The sequence below is a fragment of the Ranitomeya imitator genome, chromosome 1 (genome assembly GCF_032444005.1).
Source record: "Ranitomeya imitator isolate aRanImi1 chromosome 1, aRanImi1.pri, whole genome shotgun sequence".
Classification (NCBI taxonomy): domain Eukaryota; kingdom Metazoa; phylum Chordata; class Amphibia; order Anura; family Dendrobatidae; genus Ranitomeya; species Ranitomeya imitator.
The window spans coordinates 260191052-260212158 of NC_091282.1; the positions used below are offsets into that span (position 1 = coordinate 260191052).

Here is a 21107-nt window from a genome sequence, read left to right on the forward strand (position 1 = left end):
TCTTGTTACTATGACGTCTGCTGGTTTGCAATATGGGTCTTTGATTCCCAAAACACTATCCATTTGTATCTTTATGAGCTATAAAATTGTAACTTTTATAAATACATTTATTTTGCACAATAATCGATTTGCACTGTTCTACCTTTTTGGACTTTGCCAGTTAACAGAACACTGCTTACTATGGATGATGTTAATTGACATAGGTAGGATCAGAGAAGAGATTATATTTTGGGAATTAAAGGCATCAAAAAGACTCAAACGATAAGTTTTTGGAATGCATTAACTTTAATGAAGTGCAGCAGAAGCACAATTCAGAATTCTAGGACAGACAGCAATGCTCATTGATAGAATGGTTCAGACACCACCCCTCAAACGCAAGACAAGGTGAAGAGTAGACTCCTTCTGAATATTATAGTCAGATAAAGTGCGTCCGTCTTCTAGCTGTTTTCCAGCAAATATCAATCTCTGCTGATCTGGAGGAATTCCTTCTTTGTCTTGTATCTTGGCCTTTACATTCTCAATGGTGTCACTTGGTTCTACTTCTAGGGTAATGGTTTTGCCAGTCAGCGTCTTCACAAAGATTTGCATGCCACCTCTAAGACAGAGAACCAAATGCAAAGTTGACTCTTTTTGAATGTTGTAATCTGAGAGTGTACGGCCATCTTCAAGTTGTTTACCAGCAAAGATTAACCTCTGTTGGTCAGGTGGTATTCCTTCTTTATCTTGGATTTTAGCTTTCACATTCTCAATAGTGTCACTGGGTTCCACTTCTAGAGTGATTGTTTTGCCAGTTAGAGTCTTCACAAAGATTTGCATGCCACCTCTCAATCTGAGAACAAGATGTAAAGTTGATTCTTTCTGGATGTTATAGTCAGAAAGTGTGCGGCCATCTTCAAGTTGTTTACCAGCAAAAATCAGTCTGTTGGTCAGGGGGAATTCCTTCTTTGTCTTGGATCTTGGCCTTTACATTCTCAATGGTGTCACTGGGTTCTACTTCTAGGGTAATTGTTTTACCAGTTAAGGTTTTCACAAAAATTTGCATGCCACCTCTTAGACGCAAAACCAAGTGAAGAGTGGATTCTTTCTGAATATTGTAGTCAGAGAGAGTGCGGCCATCCTCAAGCTGTTTACCAGCAAAGATCAACCTCTGTTGGTCAGGGGGAATTCCTTCTTTGTCTTGGATTTTAGCCTTCACATTCTCAATAGTGTCACTGGGTTCCACTTCTAGAGTGATTGTTTTGCCAGTTAGAGTCTTCACAAAGATTTGCATGCCACCTCTAAGACGGAGAACCAAATGCAAAGTTGACTCTTTTTGAATGTTGTAATCTGAGAGTGTACGGCCATCTTCCAGCTGCTTCCCAGCAAAAATCAATCTTTGTTGGTCAGGTGGTATGCCTTCTTTATCTTGGATTTTTGCCTTTACATTCTCAATGGTGTCACTCGGTTCCACTTCTAGGGTGATTGTCTTCCCAGTAAGGGTCTTCACAAAAATCTGCATGTTCTGAGAAAAAAAAAAAAAAAAAAATTAAGACAAGTTATAGGGAAAAAGAATAAGAATGTTAGAGTCAAGAGGGACCTCCAGGGTCCGTGTCCAACCACTACAGCTCAATGCACAATTCTCTAAACCCATCTCAGACTGATGTCTGTCCAGCCTCTGCTTGAAGACTTCCATTGAAGGAGAACTCTCCACCTCTCGTGGCAACCTGTTGCATTCATTGATCAACTTCTGCCCACAGGCCAATTACTCAGTGATTAGACCTGTAGTAGTGTCACCTGAGCGCAAAAATGCCGTCCACCTCTTCTCCCTGCATGTCTCCCGTAAAGCAGTATGGCAGCGTGTTGGGGGATGTTTATACGAGTTTAAATAAAGGACTAACTACCATGGAAACGGTGAGTGCTACTTCCACAATACTGCACGATTGTTGGCTATTGCACAAGTTTAAAAAAAAAAAAAAATTTCCAGCAAATAATATAAGTTATCCTGGTGCCTATCGATTCCCTACCTTTATATTCTTGTAAAACTATTTTTTTTTTCCAATAGAAAAGTCTATGCTTTCTATAGAATCTGTACCCCACTAGGTGCCCGTTAAGCTCAATTTCTACAGGGTGGGCCATTTATATTGATGTAAAAGAGAAAAGCAAGCCAGCTCACCAATATCCACCGCGGGTGCCCGGAACTCCGCTGCAGGCAAGCGTTGAAATCCGAGGAAAAAAAAAAAAAAGTGTAGTTCCAGCTCCTTAAACAATCCTTTTATTTATATCAAATATTATAAAGCATAGTGTGCATGGTGTACATGCTCCCTGGAATAAATGCCAACCACCAACAGAGGCACTGTGCCTCTGTTGGTGGTCGGCATTTATTCCAGGGAGCATGTACACCATGCACACTATGCTTTATAATATTTGATATAAATAAAAGGATTTTTTAAGGAGCTGGAACTACACCCTTTTTTTCCCCTCTCATTTATATTGATACACCTAAATAAAAAGGTGAATGGTTGATGATATCTTCTTGTTTGTGGCACATTAGTATATGAGAGGAAGAAAACTTTTCAAGATGGGTGGTAACCCTGGCAGCCACTTTGACGTCAGCCATTTTGGATCCAACTTTATTTTTTCCAATGGAAGAGTCATGTGACAAACTTAGAGAATTTCATAAGAAAAACAGTGGTGTGCTTGGTTTTAATGTAACTTTATTCTTACAAGTTTATGACCACTTATAAAAAGGTGTTCAAATGTGTTGGATAGTCAATGCAACCCTCTTCTCCCACTCTTGACACTGATAGCAACATCACAGAAGAAATACTAGCACAGGCTTCCAGTATCCGTTGTTTCAGATGCTGCAGCAGATGGATTTTGTAAGGCTATGTGCACACGTTGCGGATTTTGATGTGGATCAGCAGCGTTTCTGGGTGTGCGGAATTGCATCAAATCCGCAGTGTAGTGCACAAGCAATGTTAGTCAGTGTGACATTGAAAACTGGTGTGCACATGTTGCGGGAAGAAAAAAAAAAAAGATTTGCGTTTTTTATTTTCTGCAGCATCTCAATTCTTTTTGCTGATCTGCAGCGTTTCTGCACCCATTGACTTCCATTGTGTCAGGCAAATCTGCATGTTTGAAAAAAAAAAAAAAAAAAAATCTGTGGATTTGCTGCAGATGTGCCTGTGAGAAATGCTGCAGACTGGGAGGGGGAAGAGGGTGCTTGCACGCGCGGCTGTGTGTAGGCAGGCATTGTTCGATGGAACTACTAGTCCCACCCGGCTATGCCTGCTACAGTGACAGCTAGCCGGATGATGGGACAGTAGCAGTCCCATCATCTGGCTACTGTGCTCAAGTGTAACATACACATACACTAGATGGTGGCCCGATTCTAACGCATCGGGTATTCTAGAATATGTATGTAGTTTTTTAAGTTTTCAGAGTAATGCAATTTATACACAGGATTTGGCCAGCCGCAACCAATTAGCAAAGCGTGGTTCAAATTCTGAGCCAATTCACGGGCGGACTGCGACTGTCGCTGATTGTTCGTGGCCGGCCACGAACAATCACTGAAGCCAGGGCCGGCTCCAGGTTTTTGAGGGCCCTGGGCGAAAGTCTCAGTGGGCCCCCCCTCTAACACATACCACAATTCACAGCCCACGCAGTACCAAACACTGTGGGCACCATATATTTGTAAAAAAAAAAAAGAATAGTTATATACTCCCCTTCCGTCGGACCCCTGGATCCAGCCGAGACGTTTACCGATGCTCCGGTCCCAAGAGTGCATTGCGGTCTTGCGAGATGACGTGCGGTCACCAGAGCGTCGTGAGGAGTGGGAAAGGCCTAGGCTGGATCCGGAAGGTGAGTATATAATTTTTTTTTTTTTAACATTAGATCTTTTTACTATTGATGCTGCATAGGCAGCATCAATAGTAAAAAAGTTGGTCACACAAGGTTAATAGCAGCGTTAACGGAGTGCGTTACACCGTGGCCACACACACTTCAAAAGGTGCCATCAACCCCCAACTATTACCCCATATATGTCACCACTACAGGGCAGTGGGAAGAGAGGATACGTGCCGGAATTGGTTTATCTTAGAGATGCACCATTTCTGGGGAAGCTGTGTGCTGGTGTTTGTAGCCAAGGGGGAGCAATATCCATGGCCCATTCCTAGGTTATGAATATGAGCCCGCAGCTGCCTTTTCTGGCTATTATAGGGGGATCTACTAGGGGGTGTCCCCCTATTTTAGTAGCCAGTAAAGGCCAAATACACAGCTGTGGGCCGAGATTCAGAGCCTGGAAAGATCCATGGGTATTAACCCCTTCCCAGGCTGTAATCACCAGCCCCCAGTTGCTGGCTTTCCCTCTCTGGCACAGAAAGTTGCGTGGGAGCCCACGCCATTTCTTTTTTCAAATTAAAAAGATAGTGTTTAAGGCTGGGGTCACACTTGTGAGAAACTCACACGAGTTTTGCAGCTCAATACCCGGCAATGCCGCTTGCAATTGGACCGGAGTGTGCAGCTGCATGTATTTCTATGTTAACAATGCCAAGCAACATATTAAAGCCACAGGGAAATTAGAGCACTGAATAGTGCCATAAGAACCCACAACCAAAGTGGCAAACCAACTCCATGCAGACTATTAGAAAAAAGGAGTACCAACGGAGCATAAAAGTATGTAAAGAAGCTGCGGAGACACATCACGTGTTTCTCGACGCAAGCAGTGAATAGCCAGGCCTTTCCCCGGGAAGGAACAACCACGGGAAGGGCAGCATCCTATGAAAGAAAGCCACCTATGCCAAGCATGGTATCCATCCAGACAGCTGTTTCGGGGTTTTTGCCCATCAGTGTGGAGTAGGAATCTGGCTATTAGGAGCAGTGCCTAGTAAAAAGGCTATAAAGGCACAGATGATTGGCCTCGGGGAGACCAAAACATCCAACACTGCGGAGACACCATCACGTGTTTCTCAACGCAGTGATTCCAGAACACTGCCCCCATCCCTTATGGGAAATATGCAGATGCATGTAAAGAAGCTGCGGAGACACCATCACGTGTTTCTCGACGCAAGCAGTGAATAGCCAGGAATCACTGCGTTGAGAATATGCATCTGCATATTTCCCATAAGGGATGGGGGCAGTGTTCTGGAATCACTGCGTTGAGAAACACGTGATGGTGTCTCCGCAGTGTTGGATGTTTTGGTCTCCCCGAGGCCAATCATCTGTGCCTTTATGGAGCATAAAAGTAGTCGGGACATTTCCTGGCTAAATCCCACCCGGTGCACATTGTCCTGCTACATTTTATTGGTAAGCGCCGCTTTAGATAATTATTTGAGGCTGTGTGATACTCTTTACCCATGGGTTGATCTTTATTGTGCACTTATGGCTGCTTTCCCGTTCTGATATTAAGCATGTAATATAGATATGGCAGTTTGCAGCGGTGGGTACTCGCTTTCCCTTTAACCATCCTTTTGTACTATGTACCTATTAATTACGCACTTTAAGCTTGTTAAATTGATAAAATATTAAATTTTGCACTACTTTTATGCTCCGCTGGTACTCATTTTTTCTAATGTATTTCTATGTTGCTGAACGCTCTGGCCCTGAGTGCCGGCAGCAGTGTCGGGTATTGATGCAAGAGACTTGTGAGTTTCTCGCAAGTATGACCTCGGGACACATGCAGATTTTTTTGTATGTTTTTATATAACTTTACGTATCATTTTATTATTATGTTAATTACTAAACATCGGGCTTGGTATTCTCTAGCCATAAGATCCACAGGCAAATCTGCAATGTGTGTACATACCCTAAGAGTGCAATTTGTGAGTAGCGAATATCCGCCGAAGGGATGTTCGACTGATGCCACTCTCCAGTGACATGCGGCGAATGCTATGCTGTGGGCTCTTGATGAAAAAAAGCTAGGACAGCCACTGATGTTTCTTCATTAGTGACTCTTTTTTTGCGTCCACATTTTGTCAAATCCAACACTGAACCTGTTACACGAAATTTGCCAAGCAGTTTGCCAACTGTAGCATGAGAGATGGGCGGTCTCGTTGAGTGTCTTGCATTGAAATCTGCTGCAATGACCCGGGTACTGCGTTCACCAGACATCAACACAATTTCTATCCGCTCCTCACGTGTTAACCTCTGTGACATGTCAATGGCTGTAAACAGAGAAACTTGTACATAACTCATGAAAGAATAAAGTGACATTAAAACCAATCACACCATTGTTTTTCCTGTGAAATTCTCACCAAGTTTGATGTGTCACATGACCCTCTTCAAATTGGAAAACAAAGTTGGATCCAAAATGGCCACCCCCCCTTGAAGAGTTTTTCCCCTCCCATATACTAATGTACCACAAGCAGGAAGTTGATATCACCAACTAATCCCATTTGATTTAGGCGTATCCATATAACTGGCCCACCCTGTATCATGTAAATGCAGACTTCTCAGTATTGGACTGGCTATGTAAAGTTATTGCTGGACTAGTATTTGAACAACCCAAATACAGTTTGAGGTGTAAAATCTTCATGCAAGATTCTTTTAAATGTGTTGCTTTTGTTAGCTTTATATTGATGGCCTACCCACAGAGGAGTCACCAATATCAGATTGTTGGGGGTGCAACTCAAGCCAACTCCAGTTAAGCCGTTACCTGCCAGATGTGATAGTTTCCATAACGGAACAGCATTGATATGATGAGGCTGAAGTTGGTTTCTTATTCGGCAATTTTCTCTTCTGTTTTTATAGGTTTAACAAAAAATAAGCATCACAATAAAAGACAATGCAGTGAGGTGCCCTGATGTGAATACACTTAAAATACATTTTACAAACAAAAAAAAATGGACCCAATTATAAAATCTTAGGAGTCACAAAAAGGACATAGGTAGATAATGGGTTAAAAATACCGGATTACTCACCGGTAATGCTCTTTTATAGAGCCCACGACAGCACCCACGAGAGAGGGGATCCGCCCCTAGGAACAGGAAACCTACAGAGAGAAAAGGGGCGGCCCCCCTTCGCTCCTCAGTTGTTTTACAGAGAATAGGAGGAACCGCCGCCAGGTTTTAGTTAACAGGTTCAGGTATATACATATATACATATTTACAACCTTATACTACATCTTTCTAATATTTACACCTCACCAAAAAAGCACCACGTGCAACTATACAAAGAAAAGGGAGGGATGTGAATGGGTGCTGTCGTGGGCTCTATAAAAGAGCATTACCGGTGAGTAATCCGGTATTTTCCATTCGCCACGACAGCACCCACGAGAGATTTTCAGAGACTATAGATTGGGTGGGTTAAGGGTACGTTCAGACTAGCGTTGTGCTAGTGTGCGTCGGCGACGCACGCGTCATGCGCCCCTATGTTTAACATGGGGGACGCATGCGTTTTGCGACAAATGCGTCTTTTTTGCCGCAAGCGTCGGACCAAGAAAACGCAACAAGTTGCATTTTTCTTGCGTCCAATTTTCGGCAAAAAACGACGCACGCGTCGCAAAACGCAGCGTTTTGCCGCGTTTTTCGGTGCGTTGCCGACGCAGCGGCGCACAACGCTAGTCTGAACGTAGCCTAACTGAGTCAAGAACCGAAACCCCAAAGGTTAGATCAGAAGCAGCAGATAGGTCTAATCTATAGTGCTTATAAAAGGTGCCCGGTGAAGCCCAAGTTGCGGCCTTACATATAAGCTCTATTGGCACGTTCGCCCTTTCTGCCCAGGAAGTTGATACGGCCCTTGTAGAATGAGCCCCCACATGCATTGGAGGATCTCTTCCTTTGGCTCTGTAAGCCAAGGTTATGGCTTCTGATCCAACGTCCCCTTCGTGACTCTGGATCCTTTGGTTTTACCCTGAAAAGACACAAACAGGGCCCTACTCTTCCTCCAGTCCCTAGTTCTCTCTAAATAGGCTAGAATAGTCCTCTTAACATCAAGGGTATGAAGTCTTGCTTCCTCTGGAGATGAGTGGTCTTTATAAAAGGTAGGTAATAAGATCTCCTGGGATCTATGAAAACTAGTGGCCACCTTAGGTAACATGGATCTGTTTTCAAAACTATTCTATCAGGTGTTATAGATAGGTATGGAGGATCGATTGACAACACCTGCAGATCACTCACTCTTCTAGCTGATACCAAAGCTACTAATAATATTGCTTTCAATGAAATGTTCCTTATTGAGGCTGCATGAATAGGCTCAAACGGGCTTTGTGTCAATGCATCCAGGACCAAAGATAGATCCCACTGGGGCACCTGTGGAATATTTATTGGTTTCGACCGTTAACATGCAGATATAAAACGGGATATCCATCTATCACCTGAGATATCATAACTGAAGAGGGCTCCTAACGCTGAGACCTGAACTTTCAAAGTATTAACTGAAAGTCCCAATTCTAGTCCTTTTTGCAAAAATTCCAGTATTGAAAATATAGGCACCTCTGAAGAAATTTGTGTAGTGTGAAACTGAAGAAATTTTTTCCAGACTCAAATATAAATTTTGGTGGTAGAAGGCTTTCTACTCTTCATAAGGGTATCTATCAATCCACTAGAAAACCCTCTCCTGCTTAGTAATTGCCTCTCAAATTCCAGGCAGTTAAGTTCATGCCCTTCACTTGAGGATGGAAAAACGGACCCCAAGACAGCATGTTGTCGGCCAGAGGCAGAATCCACGGATCTGTCACTGACATGGCTCTGAGCCATGAAAACCATGGCCTCTTGGGCCAAAAGGGGGCTATTAGCAGAACTCTTGCCCCTTCCTCTCTTATCTTCCTTATCACCATGGGCAATAGATTCCATGGGGGAAACGCGTATGCCAGGTCGAATGTCCATGGTACCTGAAGGGAATCTAATATGTCTTGATTGTCCAGCCTGCACAGGGAGGCAAACATCCTGACCTGTCGATTGGATCTTGTTGAGAACAAGTCTATTTGAGGCATGCCCCATCGAGTTGTTATCATTTTGAAAATCTTCCTGTTGAGCATCCATTCCCCTTGATGAAGAGTATGATGACTGAGAGAATCGGCCTGAAAGTTGTCTACCCCTCTTATGTGTACCGCTGACAAGGACAACAGATGACCTTCGGCTAGCCTTATGATGTCTGACGCCACCTCCATAAGAGTGACTGACCGTGTACCTCCTTGCCGGTTTAGATAGGCCACCGCAGAGGTGTTGTCGGAGAGGACCCTTGTGTGCGAGCCTCGCAGCTGAGGAAGAAAGTGGAGCAGGGAATAATATACAGCTCAACTCTTTAACGTTAGAAGAATCACTATACTCTGATCTGGACCAGAGTCCCTGGACCATCTGATCTCGAAAATGTGCTCCCCAACCTTCAGGACTAGCATCTGTGGTAACTATATTTGAAGGAGTGATTACCCACAGGACTCCTTTTGACAGATTTCCCCAATCTAACCACCATGTGAGGGAGTGTACCACTTCTGTCGGAAGAAAAACTATCTGATCTAAATGACCCTGATTCTCAATATTCTCCTGTAATATAAATCTCTGCAGCTGCCTGGTATGAAACTGTGCCCACTCAACTGCAGGAATACAAGAAGTTAAAGACCCCAGCAACGACATGGCGCTTCTCAAAGTCATACTACGCCTATTGATTGCTAAGTTCCCTTTATCAATTATGGAGGTCTTTTTACTATCTGGCAGGCAACATACTTGATCAACCGAATCTAAAAGGAGGCCAAGGAACTTCTGACATGTAACAGGCTGGAGTCTCGATTTCTCCCAATTAATAATCCAACCAAGAAATTGTAATGAAACGGCTACCTCTTCCAATCTCTGTTCACACTGTAGGGAGTCTCTACCCACTATTAGAAGATCTAAATACGGGATGATTAGTGTGTCCTTTAACCTCAGAAAAGACATTACCTCTAACAATAATTTAGTGAAGACCCTCGGAGCCAAAGATAGGGCAATGCCCTTTGGCCTATATTGCAGATGACAAACCTGACCATCTAATACAACTGCTACCCTGAGAAACTGCTGGTGTAACTGGTGTATAGGCAGATGGTAGTAAGCATCCTTAAGATCCAGCACCACCATGTAACAGTTGGGAAATAGATTTTTAACCCTGCTGTTCTGTTTAGATTTCACATACACTTGTACTGTTCCCGGTCATTTTTGACCGTCCTTATAAAATAATCATTTTTAGCTAATCTAAGTGGCTTTTTTAAACAGTTTTTGCACTATTATATTGCTTGTGAAGATGGTTGTTCAAATACCAGGAAAAAAAAATACAAAGCTTGTTTTATATTTTTTTTATATCCAAAAGGGAACATGGTATTTTTTCGATTTTTGGAAAAATTGATTATTTTTGCAGATAAAAAAAAAAAAATCTTGATCTAAATGTTAACTATAAGTAATAATATCAAACATTATGTAGATATACTTTTTTCAAAGGCAAAAAAAAAAAAAAAGCTTTTTTCTCTATAAAATGGCAACAAAACGTTGTTTTTTATACACTTATACTGTTCCCGGTCATTTTTGACCGGACCTAACAAAGTTGTGATTTGTACCTAATTCAAGTGTTATTTGATTACCTGTTGCATTGTTTTACTGTATGTGAACATGGTTTTCAATAATCAGATGAAAAATTAAATAAAAAACTTTTATTTTTTTAATCAAATAAATTAACATTTTTTGCAATATTTGCTTCATATTGCACATAAAAACTTTTCTTTATTCTAAACTATATACAAACTTTTTTAAAAAAAAAGGTTTTTTGTCAAAAACAAATGATAAATGCGATCAATGTATTACTTGCATTGATCACATGTATAATTTACATGACGCTTGCACAAGTATTTTGCACATTTGCAACACATAATATTAGATTTATGGTTACTGGACGTTGGACAGAATGAGCATCTTTTTCGCTTGCAGCTGGTTGCGATGGTGGAAGCCGTTTCAGTATCAGTGGTGGTCGAAGCTGTTGGCTCGCCGTCTCCACCATGCTCTCGAATTTGTCGGGCCACTTTTTCTGCACTCTCATTTCTTGGCCGTGTTTTTACATATGGATTAGTGAGAGACTTCCCCAATTCCTCAATAAAAAGCCGTTGTTTGTGTAATTTTTTTTCTTGCCATTTGGGGTTTATTTCCCGCCACAATACAAAGGCATTATAGGCAGATACATCGATCAGGTAGTAAAAGAGAATCATAGGCCACCTATTTGTTTTTCTTTTACATGTATACGTGCCTACAAGCTGGTCTAATGTGTCAACAGCACCTTTAGTGGCATTATAGTGAAGAATCATGTCTGGCTTTCTGTCATCTCTCTCACTTATTTTTGCATCATGGTGCATGGTGCTCATGAGGATAACTTGTTTATTTTTTTGGGGAACGTACGACACTACCGTAGTGTCCTTTGTAAAATAAAACATTGAACTGTGTACGTCTCTCTTATTGAGGATACCCTGTGGAAGTTCAGGTTTATTTTTTCGTACAGTACCCAGCATAGTTATATTGTTTTTTTGTAACATCTGCCCCAATTGGTAGGATGTGAAGAAATTGTCACAGGTAACGTTTCTCCCTTTGAGTCCATGGGTCAAGTCCAAAACTACCCTCATGCCTTGGTTTTTTTCAGGTCTTTCTAGAGGGTTTTTTCCAATATATACTTGAACATTTGCAGCATATGATGTTTTACTGTCACACAGAGTCCAGATTTTTATACCGTATTTTGCTGGTTTACTTGGAATGTATTGCCTGAATGGGCACCTGCCTCTAAATGACACCAGCTGCTCATCAACAGTGAAATTTTCTACGGTATTATAACATTTTGGGAGTATCTCGACCCATTTACTCCACAAATCCCTAATTGGGGCAAGTTTATCTGTGCTTCTTCTTTCAGATCTATCCGTTTTGTCAAACCGTAGAACTCTGGAAATTTCGTGGAATCTTTCTAAAGACATGGTGGCCCTAAATATATGGCGCCCCGTTTCCGAATTCCACAAACTTTTAGTGGACTCTCCATATGATTTGTATACTCCAGCTAATAGAAGTAACCCGATGTAAGCATTCATAGCCGTCACATCGAAGTTCTTCCATTTATCGCCATAAACCTTTTTTCCCTCAATGTTTGTCATTTGGATAAGTATATTTTGCATGGCTATATTTATGAATAATAGGAATGCCGATTGAATGTCATCAATTCTAGCAATTGCATATCTAGTGGGACCTGGAGTATCTGTGATGACATTTGATGAAGACCTTCTACCAGTCGGAGCAGGAGGCTGCAATTTCCAAACGACATGTTTGTTTTTTGAATTGATTTCTTGCGTCAGACCGGTTGTCGGGGTTTCCACATCAGATTCACCCTCAGAATCCGAGTTCTCGGCAATATCTTCATCCTCACTAATGTTGTCCTCCTCTTCGGAGACATTATCAGGTGGGACATCCTCGTCTGTATCGGAGTCGTTTATAAACTCCTCCAATTCAGCTTGGGTGAAGTGTCTTCTCATGCTGTAAGGCATCACTGTTGAATGAAAAAATAAAATATATCCATAAACAATGAATGAAAAAAAAAAATCAAAACAATTTCGCAACAATACACACAATAATGTCCCGTCACACATTGAGATATGCCGTGATTATGGTGCTGGAGCGTCGCAAACAAAAATGAGGCATGCACTCATTCTATCACAGCAGTGATAATATGTACTCATTAGCAGACATTGAGTCTACACAACCCTAATGCTAACCCCCTATCATCCATTCTATCACAGCAGTGAGAATATGTACTCATAAGCAGACATTGAGTCTACACAACCCTAATGCTAACCCCCCATCATCCATTTTATCACAGCAGTGAGAATATTGAATAATTTTAGAATAAAATAATTTATCTGTAACATACCTGTAAAAATGGGACTTCAGAGCTCTGACGTCTGAACCTCTGCTCACTCTGTGTTGTCTCCAGCTGAACTGAAACTCTACACTGCTATGTTATCTGTCTACAGATAAGATCAGAGCAGACACCACCCTGCAGCAGGAAAAAGCTCACAGTACAACATAGCCCGGTTCACTATGTAATTTCGCCGGAATTTTCTGGAGAGTTTCAAATATGTACATTTTTGGAAAGGCTATGGTATAAGCAATAAGAAAAACAATGTTTCCATTTGCCCCGAGTCCTAAGTGGCCGCCATCTTGGATTTTACAAAATGGCTGATTTACATTGATTTTTGTTAATATCTCAGCTTGTAAGTAACGTAAAACTTAAATTTTGACAGCTAAACATACGTTTTGAGTACTAAGAAATGCAGTGGTATCCAAATAAATACTCTATACGACTACAAATTGTATCGGTTTATATTTGAACAAATTTTCGAACTCGAAAAGCAGAGAGTTAATGTTTTTAACTTTTGAACAACCAGAGTGTCTTTACATATCGCCACCATCACTGTCATCATCAGTTTCATATTTGGTCTGAGTGTCCTCGTCATTCATACACTCCCTGTCACACTGACAAAGATCGGTACAGGATAAGTTATTTTTTCGGCACGAACACCTTGAAGAACAGTCATGTTTGCATTGACAACTAATCATCTCGATTATTGCTTTTGGAGCTGGAAGAACATCTGTCATGGTTGGTTTCAACTGTCCATCCAACCCTTTGTGATAGCCATTCTTCTCGGGATCCAGCTGAGAATCCTGCAAAGCAATGTTAGCTTGTCCCCACACTCTGGCTTGGATATGGACTCTGAGGACATGTTGTTTTAGAGCTCCGAGTGTAGGAGGTAACCTGTCACTTTCTGCCATATGCTTGCAAAATAGATGCCATCGCAGTTCGGGAATATTCTTAATAAAAATGCCTTTTGGAGAGTAAGCAAAACATACGAAGGTAGCAAGAGTTGACAACATAGTTTTGCTCACTTCTTTTTCAGTCGAAAGCTTTTGATTTGAATTCATACATGATGTTCTGACTCATAGTGAGTGCTGCTCCGTCAACAATTTTGGTCCTTCTTTGAGTTTCAAGGCTGTCAATCGGCCCTGTTATGATCCAACGGATAGCGGAATATAATTCTGCTGGAACGTCGTTTATGTCACTAGTGACCGTTATGGTGTTTTTATCATTGACTTCCGTTGTAAAATTAGCAATGCTTTTCCTAATTAACTGTGCTGCTTTGTAGATTGTCTGCATGTTGTCTGCATGATCACTACGACATTCCATTGCAGAATTAACCATGATTTCCTCACAGGCTTCTGGTGAATAAAGAACTGCTGATTCCCTTCTGTTTTTTGAAAGACAGGATTTCAGATGTGGCAAGGCATTCATTATAATTTCTTTGAGCCACTTTCTAGTGAATGTAGGTTTGTGATTTTCCACGCCTTCTATACCAAGCATATTCAAATAAGTGGTTTCGATATCTTGTATAGATAGATATGATTGGTTCTGTGTTTGAATATCCACTAGGTTTATCAACTCTAGCAGACTTGCACGTTGTAATAAGGGTTCTTTGTGGTCTGTTCTGTTGGTACTACGTTCTCGTTGTCCATGAAAAACATGCTTTGTCCAACAGCTTTTGTGGTACCGGACGTCAATAGAATGTGCATCCCCTGGTGCAATGCATGTGTTCAGTCTTGTTTTCAGTGTTAAATTATCTGATGTTTCAATAGCTTGTTTCAACGATTTCCCTGCGTTGACTGTCCTCACATTATAAAGCTTCTCATTCTCATCGTTCTGACAAAAGAAACATTTTTCCTTATCCAGTGGCCATGTATGTGACCTCGTGAATGGTGATGAAGAGTCAGATGTTAATGAACCTGATTCGTCCATTTCAGCACGTCCTCTTTTTAATCCTCGTTTCTTGGTAATGTGGCTACCAGTAGCTAATGCATGTGCATAACGGTCCCGGGCTCGTTGTATTTGGTCGTTGTTAATTGCATTTGTGTAACAACTTCGATGGTAGACTGCCTGATGTGTAACGATTGTGTCTTTCCTGTTGCTAATCCGTCGATGGATATCAACATAGTTGCCATCTTGTAAACTTGCCCTCTCTGCTACTATGTCCAAAACGCGCTGGTAAGACTGTATCCGAGGATTTTGCACCAACTTCTCATTGCCATTGGAAGACTGACAGAGCATACATAGCTTCCAGTTGATAGGTGCCTCACCTTCACAAGTGACTTCAGTAGCTTGTGGTTTGTCTGTCATGTTCAACTCCTGTAATAAAAGAAAAAACAAAACATGTGATTCCTGTCATTATGTATTATTATGTCAATACTAATTATAAAAAACTGCTGTAGTAAATATCTAAAACACATCTGCAACTAGTAATATTGCATTTCTTAGCCCTAAAATGTATGTTTAGCTGTCAAATTTTATTTTTATGTTATTTATAAGCTGAGATATTAACGAAAATTGGTTTTACGTCAGCCATTTTGTAAAATCCAATATGGCGGTCACGTGGGACTCGGGGCAAATGGAAACATTGTTTTTCGTATTGCTTATACTATAACCTTTCCAAAAATGTATAGTTTTCAGACTCTCCAAAAAAATCCGGCGAAGGCCTAAATCAATACATAGTGAACCGGACTAACACTTTAGGTGAATTCTGCTTAGGACAGCATTGCACAGTGTAATACTGTACAACCAGCAAACACATGGAAAATCAGAAAATCATGATTTACAATATGAAATGTTGACAACTGAATGGAACTAGATCTATATGAACAGCAGGGTAAATAAAAACCAGTGAAATAAATTGCGCATAGCTATACTGGAAGCGAATCCGTCGGCTGTATCGCAACTTGAAAATGTTGGTATGTGTAAATCTTTTCTGACCAAAAGTAGTCAGATACATTGATAAATAGTAGTAGATGCAATATATAGTTCAAAATGAGGTGATAGCACCTTTATTTTTGTCAAAAATTGTCTGGAGAGCTGAATAAAGGCCTATCGGTCATTTTTGACCGAACAGTACAAGTGTAAAAAAAATTGTACCAAATAAAGTAAACAAAAATTAAAAAAAAAAAAAAAAAAAAATTCCCACAGAGAGTACCCCCCTAATGACGAAAAGTCAGGGAGCCTCAAGTCTCAGAATCACACGCTGAATTTTTATAACATAGAATTTCAAAAACGGTCATTTTTGACCTAACAGAACAGCAGGGTTAATGGCTGATCGAATGGACTCCATTTTAAAGGCTTTAGGTCTTATGAAGGTGTTTAACTTTCTTAAATTAAATATAGTCCTAAAGGACCCATCAGGCTTAGTTATTAGAAATAAGGGAGAATAAAAGCCCTTTCCTCTTTCAGATGGTGGAACTTTTATTAACACTTGTTTAGACAAAAGAGACTTGACTTCAGTTTCCAGTGCTTCTTGCTGCAGCCTGGATTTTAGGGATGTAAGAAGAAAAGAATCCGGAGGTGTCCGAATGAGGTCTAAGGTGAGACCTGACGAAATTAAATTTAAGGCCCATGTATTGGCCGTTATCTCTCTCCACTGTTCCACAAATTGAAGTAGCCTACCGCCCACTGGTGGAATAGGGTTCACGGAACTTTTCCGCTGGTCTGAAGGGACGCTTATTGAACAGATTGCCCTTCTGCCTGAACTCCGTCACTCCAGCGGTCTTTAAAGCCTCCTTTCTTTTCAAATGGTGGCTTCCTGAATGCTCTTCTGTAGGAAGGAATAAAGGGATTAGGAAACCCTTTTTTCCTTTCGCCCGCCTTAGTGAGTATGTCATCCAGGACAGATCCAAAGAGGTACTCACCCTGGCAGGGTATGGCACACAATTTAGCCCTGGATTGGGCGTCTCCCTTCCAATTCTTTAGCCATAATGCTCGACGAGCTGTATTGGAGAGGTTAGCTGTTCTGGCCGCAAGGCGGAGAGAGTCTATTGAGGCATCAGATATAAATGCCGCAGCCCCCTTGATCAATGGAATGGAGGCTCGCAACTTTTCTCTGGAAATGCCACTTCTGATGTTCTGATCTAGCCAGACCACCATGGATCTACTGGTACATGTAGCGGAGATTGCAGGTTTAAATGCAGTCACACAGGCTTCCCATGACTTCTTGAGAAGCGCATCAGATTTCCTGTCCATTGGATCGGACAAAGAACCCGCATCCTCTACCGGCAGAGAGGAACGGCGAGCAGTAGATGCTACAGCCGCATCCACTTTAGCCCAGTTGGCCAACTCCTCGTCATCAAAGGGGTAGCGTCTCTTACAGGAGACTGGCACAAACCCCTTTTGACCCTTACTCCATTCCTTCTTGACCAGGTCTTTTATAGCCTGGTTTACTGGGAACACATGGCCCTTTCGCTGAGACAGACCCGCGAACATCACCTCCTGCTGAGTTTGAGGTTCTTTCAATTCTGAAACCCCCATAGTACTCCTTACGGATTTAACCAAGTTATTTATGCCATCAGTAGGAAAGCAGACATAGTCCTCTTCATCTGATGAACCCGATAACAGAGACATCTGACTCGACCTCCCCACTTTCTGCCGACGTGTCAGCTCTAGGTGAGGATACTCTGCTAGCTCTCCTCTTAATATTTACGGATGGACTGCCTCGTAAACTCTGAAGCTCTTCCCGAATTATAAGTCGTATTTCATTCATTTTAACAGATTCTTCCTGCCGCAGGGTGTTATCTATACAAACTTGGCATAACTTTATGCTATAAGCATCAGGTAAGGGCTCAGTACATATTGCACACTGCACGTGCTTGGTCTTCCCAGTCCTCTTCCCCTACAAACACATAAGGAGAGGAGACCAACATAAGCTTCCAAGAAGCTAAATAAACACTCACCCCACAGTAGCTGTATATACCGGGTCTCGGCTCTTTTGTTCGGCCTGGGGTATGCCACGGGACGACCTCCTCCCTGACTTGTCAGTGGAGTCGCTCACTTTTGCATCACTTCTCTTCCTGACATTTTCACTGGGCTCCACTAACTCCTCCATAGGGCGCTCACAAATCTCCTCATGGGATGACATGTTACCGCACCCCCTACACAGCTGAGCTGCAATTTATAGCACCGGCCTCACACACCCCTTCCTGCCGTTTCCACCTTTTTTTTTTTTCTTACCAGCCGCATAGTAGTCCAGGGGGGGAACCGCTCACAAAATCCAATATGGTGGCGCCCCCGGAAGTAATAGCGTGACCTCATAGTACAGGGAGCGCCTGCTGCACTGCGCATGCGCCGGCGTCCCTGCAACTTGCCGGCCGCTCTCACCGCCATCATGGGATCGGGAGAAGCGACGCCGACCTCTGTCAGGCAGCACCGCAACCGGAGCCTTACCTGAGGTACACCACTCTCCTTGTCATAACTTACAACGATGTCCCAGCAGGGACATTGTTGCTCCAAGCCGTAGCAGATGAGGGGGGAGCCAGCAGGAACCCCCGACTGTCCATCCGTCCTGGAGCCCCTGACTCATCAGAGACGGACAGGCGGCATCCAGGCGGACCTTTCCTCTTCATCTGTACTCCATAGAGTTTTCTCTGTGGGTTCCCTTCTAGGAACAGGAAACCAACTGAGGAGCGAGGGGGGCCTGCCCCTTTTATCTCTCTGTAGGTTTCCTGTTCCTAGGGGCGGATCCCCTCTCTCGTGGGTGCTGTCGTGGCGAATGGAAAACATCAGTTAAGGTACCATCACATTTAGCGACGCTGCAGTGATCTAGACAATGATGCCGATCGCTGCAGCGTCGCTGTGTGGTTGCTGGAGAGCTGTCACACAGATCGCTCTCCAGCGACCAACGATCCCGAAGTCCCCGGGTAAACATCGGGTTACTAAGCGCAGGGCCAAGCTTAGTAACCCGATGTTCACCCTGGTTACCATTGTATATGTAGAAAAAAAAAAAAAAAAAAAAAACACTACATACTTACATTCCGGTGTCTGTCCCCCGGCGCTGTGCTTTCCTGCACTGACTGAGCGCCAGCTGGCCGTAAAGCAAAGCGGTGACGTCACCGCTGTAATCTTCTTTACGGCTGGCCGGCGCTGACAGTGCAAGGAAGCAGAGCGCCGGGGGACAGACACCGGAATGTAAGCATGTAGTGTTTGGTTTTTTTTACATTTACACTGGTAACCAGGGTAAACATCGGGTTACTAAGTGCGGCTCTGCGCTTAGTAACCAGATGTTTATCCTGGTTACCAGTGAAGACATCGCTGGATCGGCGTCACATGCCGATTCAGCGATGTCTGCGGGAGATCCAGCGACGAAATAAAGTTCTGGACTTTCTGCTCCGACCAACGATGTCAAAGCAGGATCCTGATCGCTGCTGCGTGTCAAACACAACGATATCGCTATCCAGGACGCTACAACGTCACGGATCGCTAGCGATATCGTTGTGAAGTTGGTCAGTGTGAAGGTACCTTTACTTATTCAAATCTGCAAAAATGGGCCGTTTTCCCACTTGGATGCCAATTCTGGTGCCCAGAACCCATTTGGGCCAGGCTGAAGAAACCTGTTTTGATGTGGTATCAGTGGCCCAAAGGCATTTAACCCATTAAAAAAAAAAAAAATCAGTTACTTATTCAAATATGTGAAAATGAGCCGTTTGCCCACTTTGATGCCAGTTCTGGTGCCCAGAACCCATTTGGGCCAGGCTGGAGGGACCCGATTTTGATGTGGGGCGCACTGTTCTATATGTCTGCACTGTGAGATCAGTGGCCCAAAGGCATTTAACTCTTTCTTCAGCGCTCTTTGGTGCCCACTTTTGTGCCAGTTTTACTGTTTTTGTAGCAGTTTTTAAGTGTATTCACACCAGGGCACCTCACTGCATTGTGTTTTATTATTGTGATGGTTATTTTTTTGTTAAACCTATTAAAAAAATAAAAAAAAAATCACAGGAGAAAAGATTGCCGAATAAGAAACCATTATTCATAAAAGCCAGAGCTATTAATAAAGTCATATGATCGAGTTTTACAGACAACAAGCAGCCTGACAGTGCATCCATCTGCTGGCAGTGCTGGCTCACTGGGCGATCATGGAGTGAACCCTTTAGTCTCCAAGCAGGAGATGGCAATTCACATTACCGTACAGCTGAGGGGCTGATGACCACCAGGACTGACCCCTTAGCGCTGCGCGCACCCGCCTGAAACACTGGATTCAAAGCTGCCTGCACAGGCGCGAGCTCCTCCCCCAGGACACGCCCCCTATTGTCCTCCCGATTACGTCACAGACTAACGGACAGGGTGTGAGCGCGCGGGTATGAGCCCGGACCGCGCGCTATACCGTCTACCGTAGGCACGTATTATTAATGTGCCCCACTCTAAAGTACGCGGAACAGGAGGAAGCTTATGGCGTGGTAATCATCAATACACACAGCAAAGACCCACACAACGAAAACGCCTAGTAAACATTTCTTGACGAGGTAGCGCAGTCTATGTCTTTATAGCGGTCGCTGCCATAGCGGGAAAGAGCGCGCAACGTTATTTATACTCACTGTCAGCTGCAACACCGCCTTCACCAAACCGCTGTGCTCTGTGTGAGAAGAAATATGGCGCTAGCGCGACAGGGTGCTGCTTATATACTGCGCTCCGGTATCCATCCGCGGGACCACGAGACAGGGACTATTTGCCGACCTGTTGTGGCGCTGCCAGGCCTACAACGTCACACATAGGGCTATAGAACAGGAAGGACGGGCAGGGGGTTATCGGGGCGTAATTAGTACAGAGGGGTATTTTATCAGTCACTGGTCCTATATAAACGAAAACGATAGACTATAAAGTGAGGGACGTCGGCGGAGGCAGACAGGACAGGAGACAGTCATTCATTGAGCGCCGCCTCTCTCTAGTCCACTCACAGCCCATAGAACGTGCTGGTGGCTGGGTGGTGTGTGCGGCTGCGCGGCTGCTGCCTGCTACAGAGACGACCCATTGTGTGTGGCGAGGGGAGGACGCTGACAGAAAGCACGAAATAAAACATCCAATCATAGAGGAGTAATATTCACTACACATCCTATAATAGAGGAGTAATGTTCCCACACATCCCATAATAGAGGAGTAATATTCCCACACACCCTATAATAGAGGAGTAATTTTCACTACACATCCTATAATAGAGGAGTAATATTCCCACACATCCCATAATAGAGGAGTAATATTCCCACACACCCCATAATAGAGGAGTAATTTTCACTACACATCCTATAATAGAGGAGTAATATTCCCACACATCCCATAATAGAGGA

At 43.0% G+C, this 21107-nt stretch overlaps 2 protein-coding genes across 6 annotated transcripts; both read right to left on the reverse strand.

The window, feature by feature from the left end:
* Positions 1 to 266: 266 nt before the first annotated feature.
* On the reverse strand, positions 267 to 816 carry LOC138668485 (polyubiquitin). Its single transcript, XM_069756031.1, has one exon. It carries the CDS (start codon positions 814 to 816, stop codon positions 355 to 357), a length of 462 nt encoding a protein of 153 aa, XP_069612132.1. The 3' UTR covers positions 267 to 354.
* Positions 267 to 20799, reverse strand: LOC138668429 (polyubiquitin-B-like). 5 transcript variants are annotated; one of them, XM_069756030.1, is made up of 3 exons: positions 20361 to 20475; positions 15093 to 15141; positions 267 to 1501 (listed from the first exon to the last, which is right to left on the reverse strand). In XM_069756030.1, the coding sequence occupies exon 3, from the start codon at positions 1496 to 1498 to the stop codon at positions 902 to 904; it is 597 nt and encodes a 198-aa protein (XP_069612131.1). In that variant the 5' UTR covers positions 1499 to 1501; positions 15093 to 15141; positions 20361 to 20475; the 3' UTR covers positions 267 to 901. The 5 variants fall into 5 exon arrangements, with proteins under 5 accessions (XP_069612131.1, XP_069612130.1, XP_069612127.1 ...); XM_069756026.1 differs by lacking the exon at positions 267 to 1501 and adding an exon at positions 10577 to 12453; XM_069756029.1 differs by lacking the exon at positions 15093 to 15141 and having other exon boundaries at positions 20361 to 20799.
* Positions 20800 to 21107: the final 308 nt, after the last annotated feature.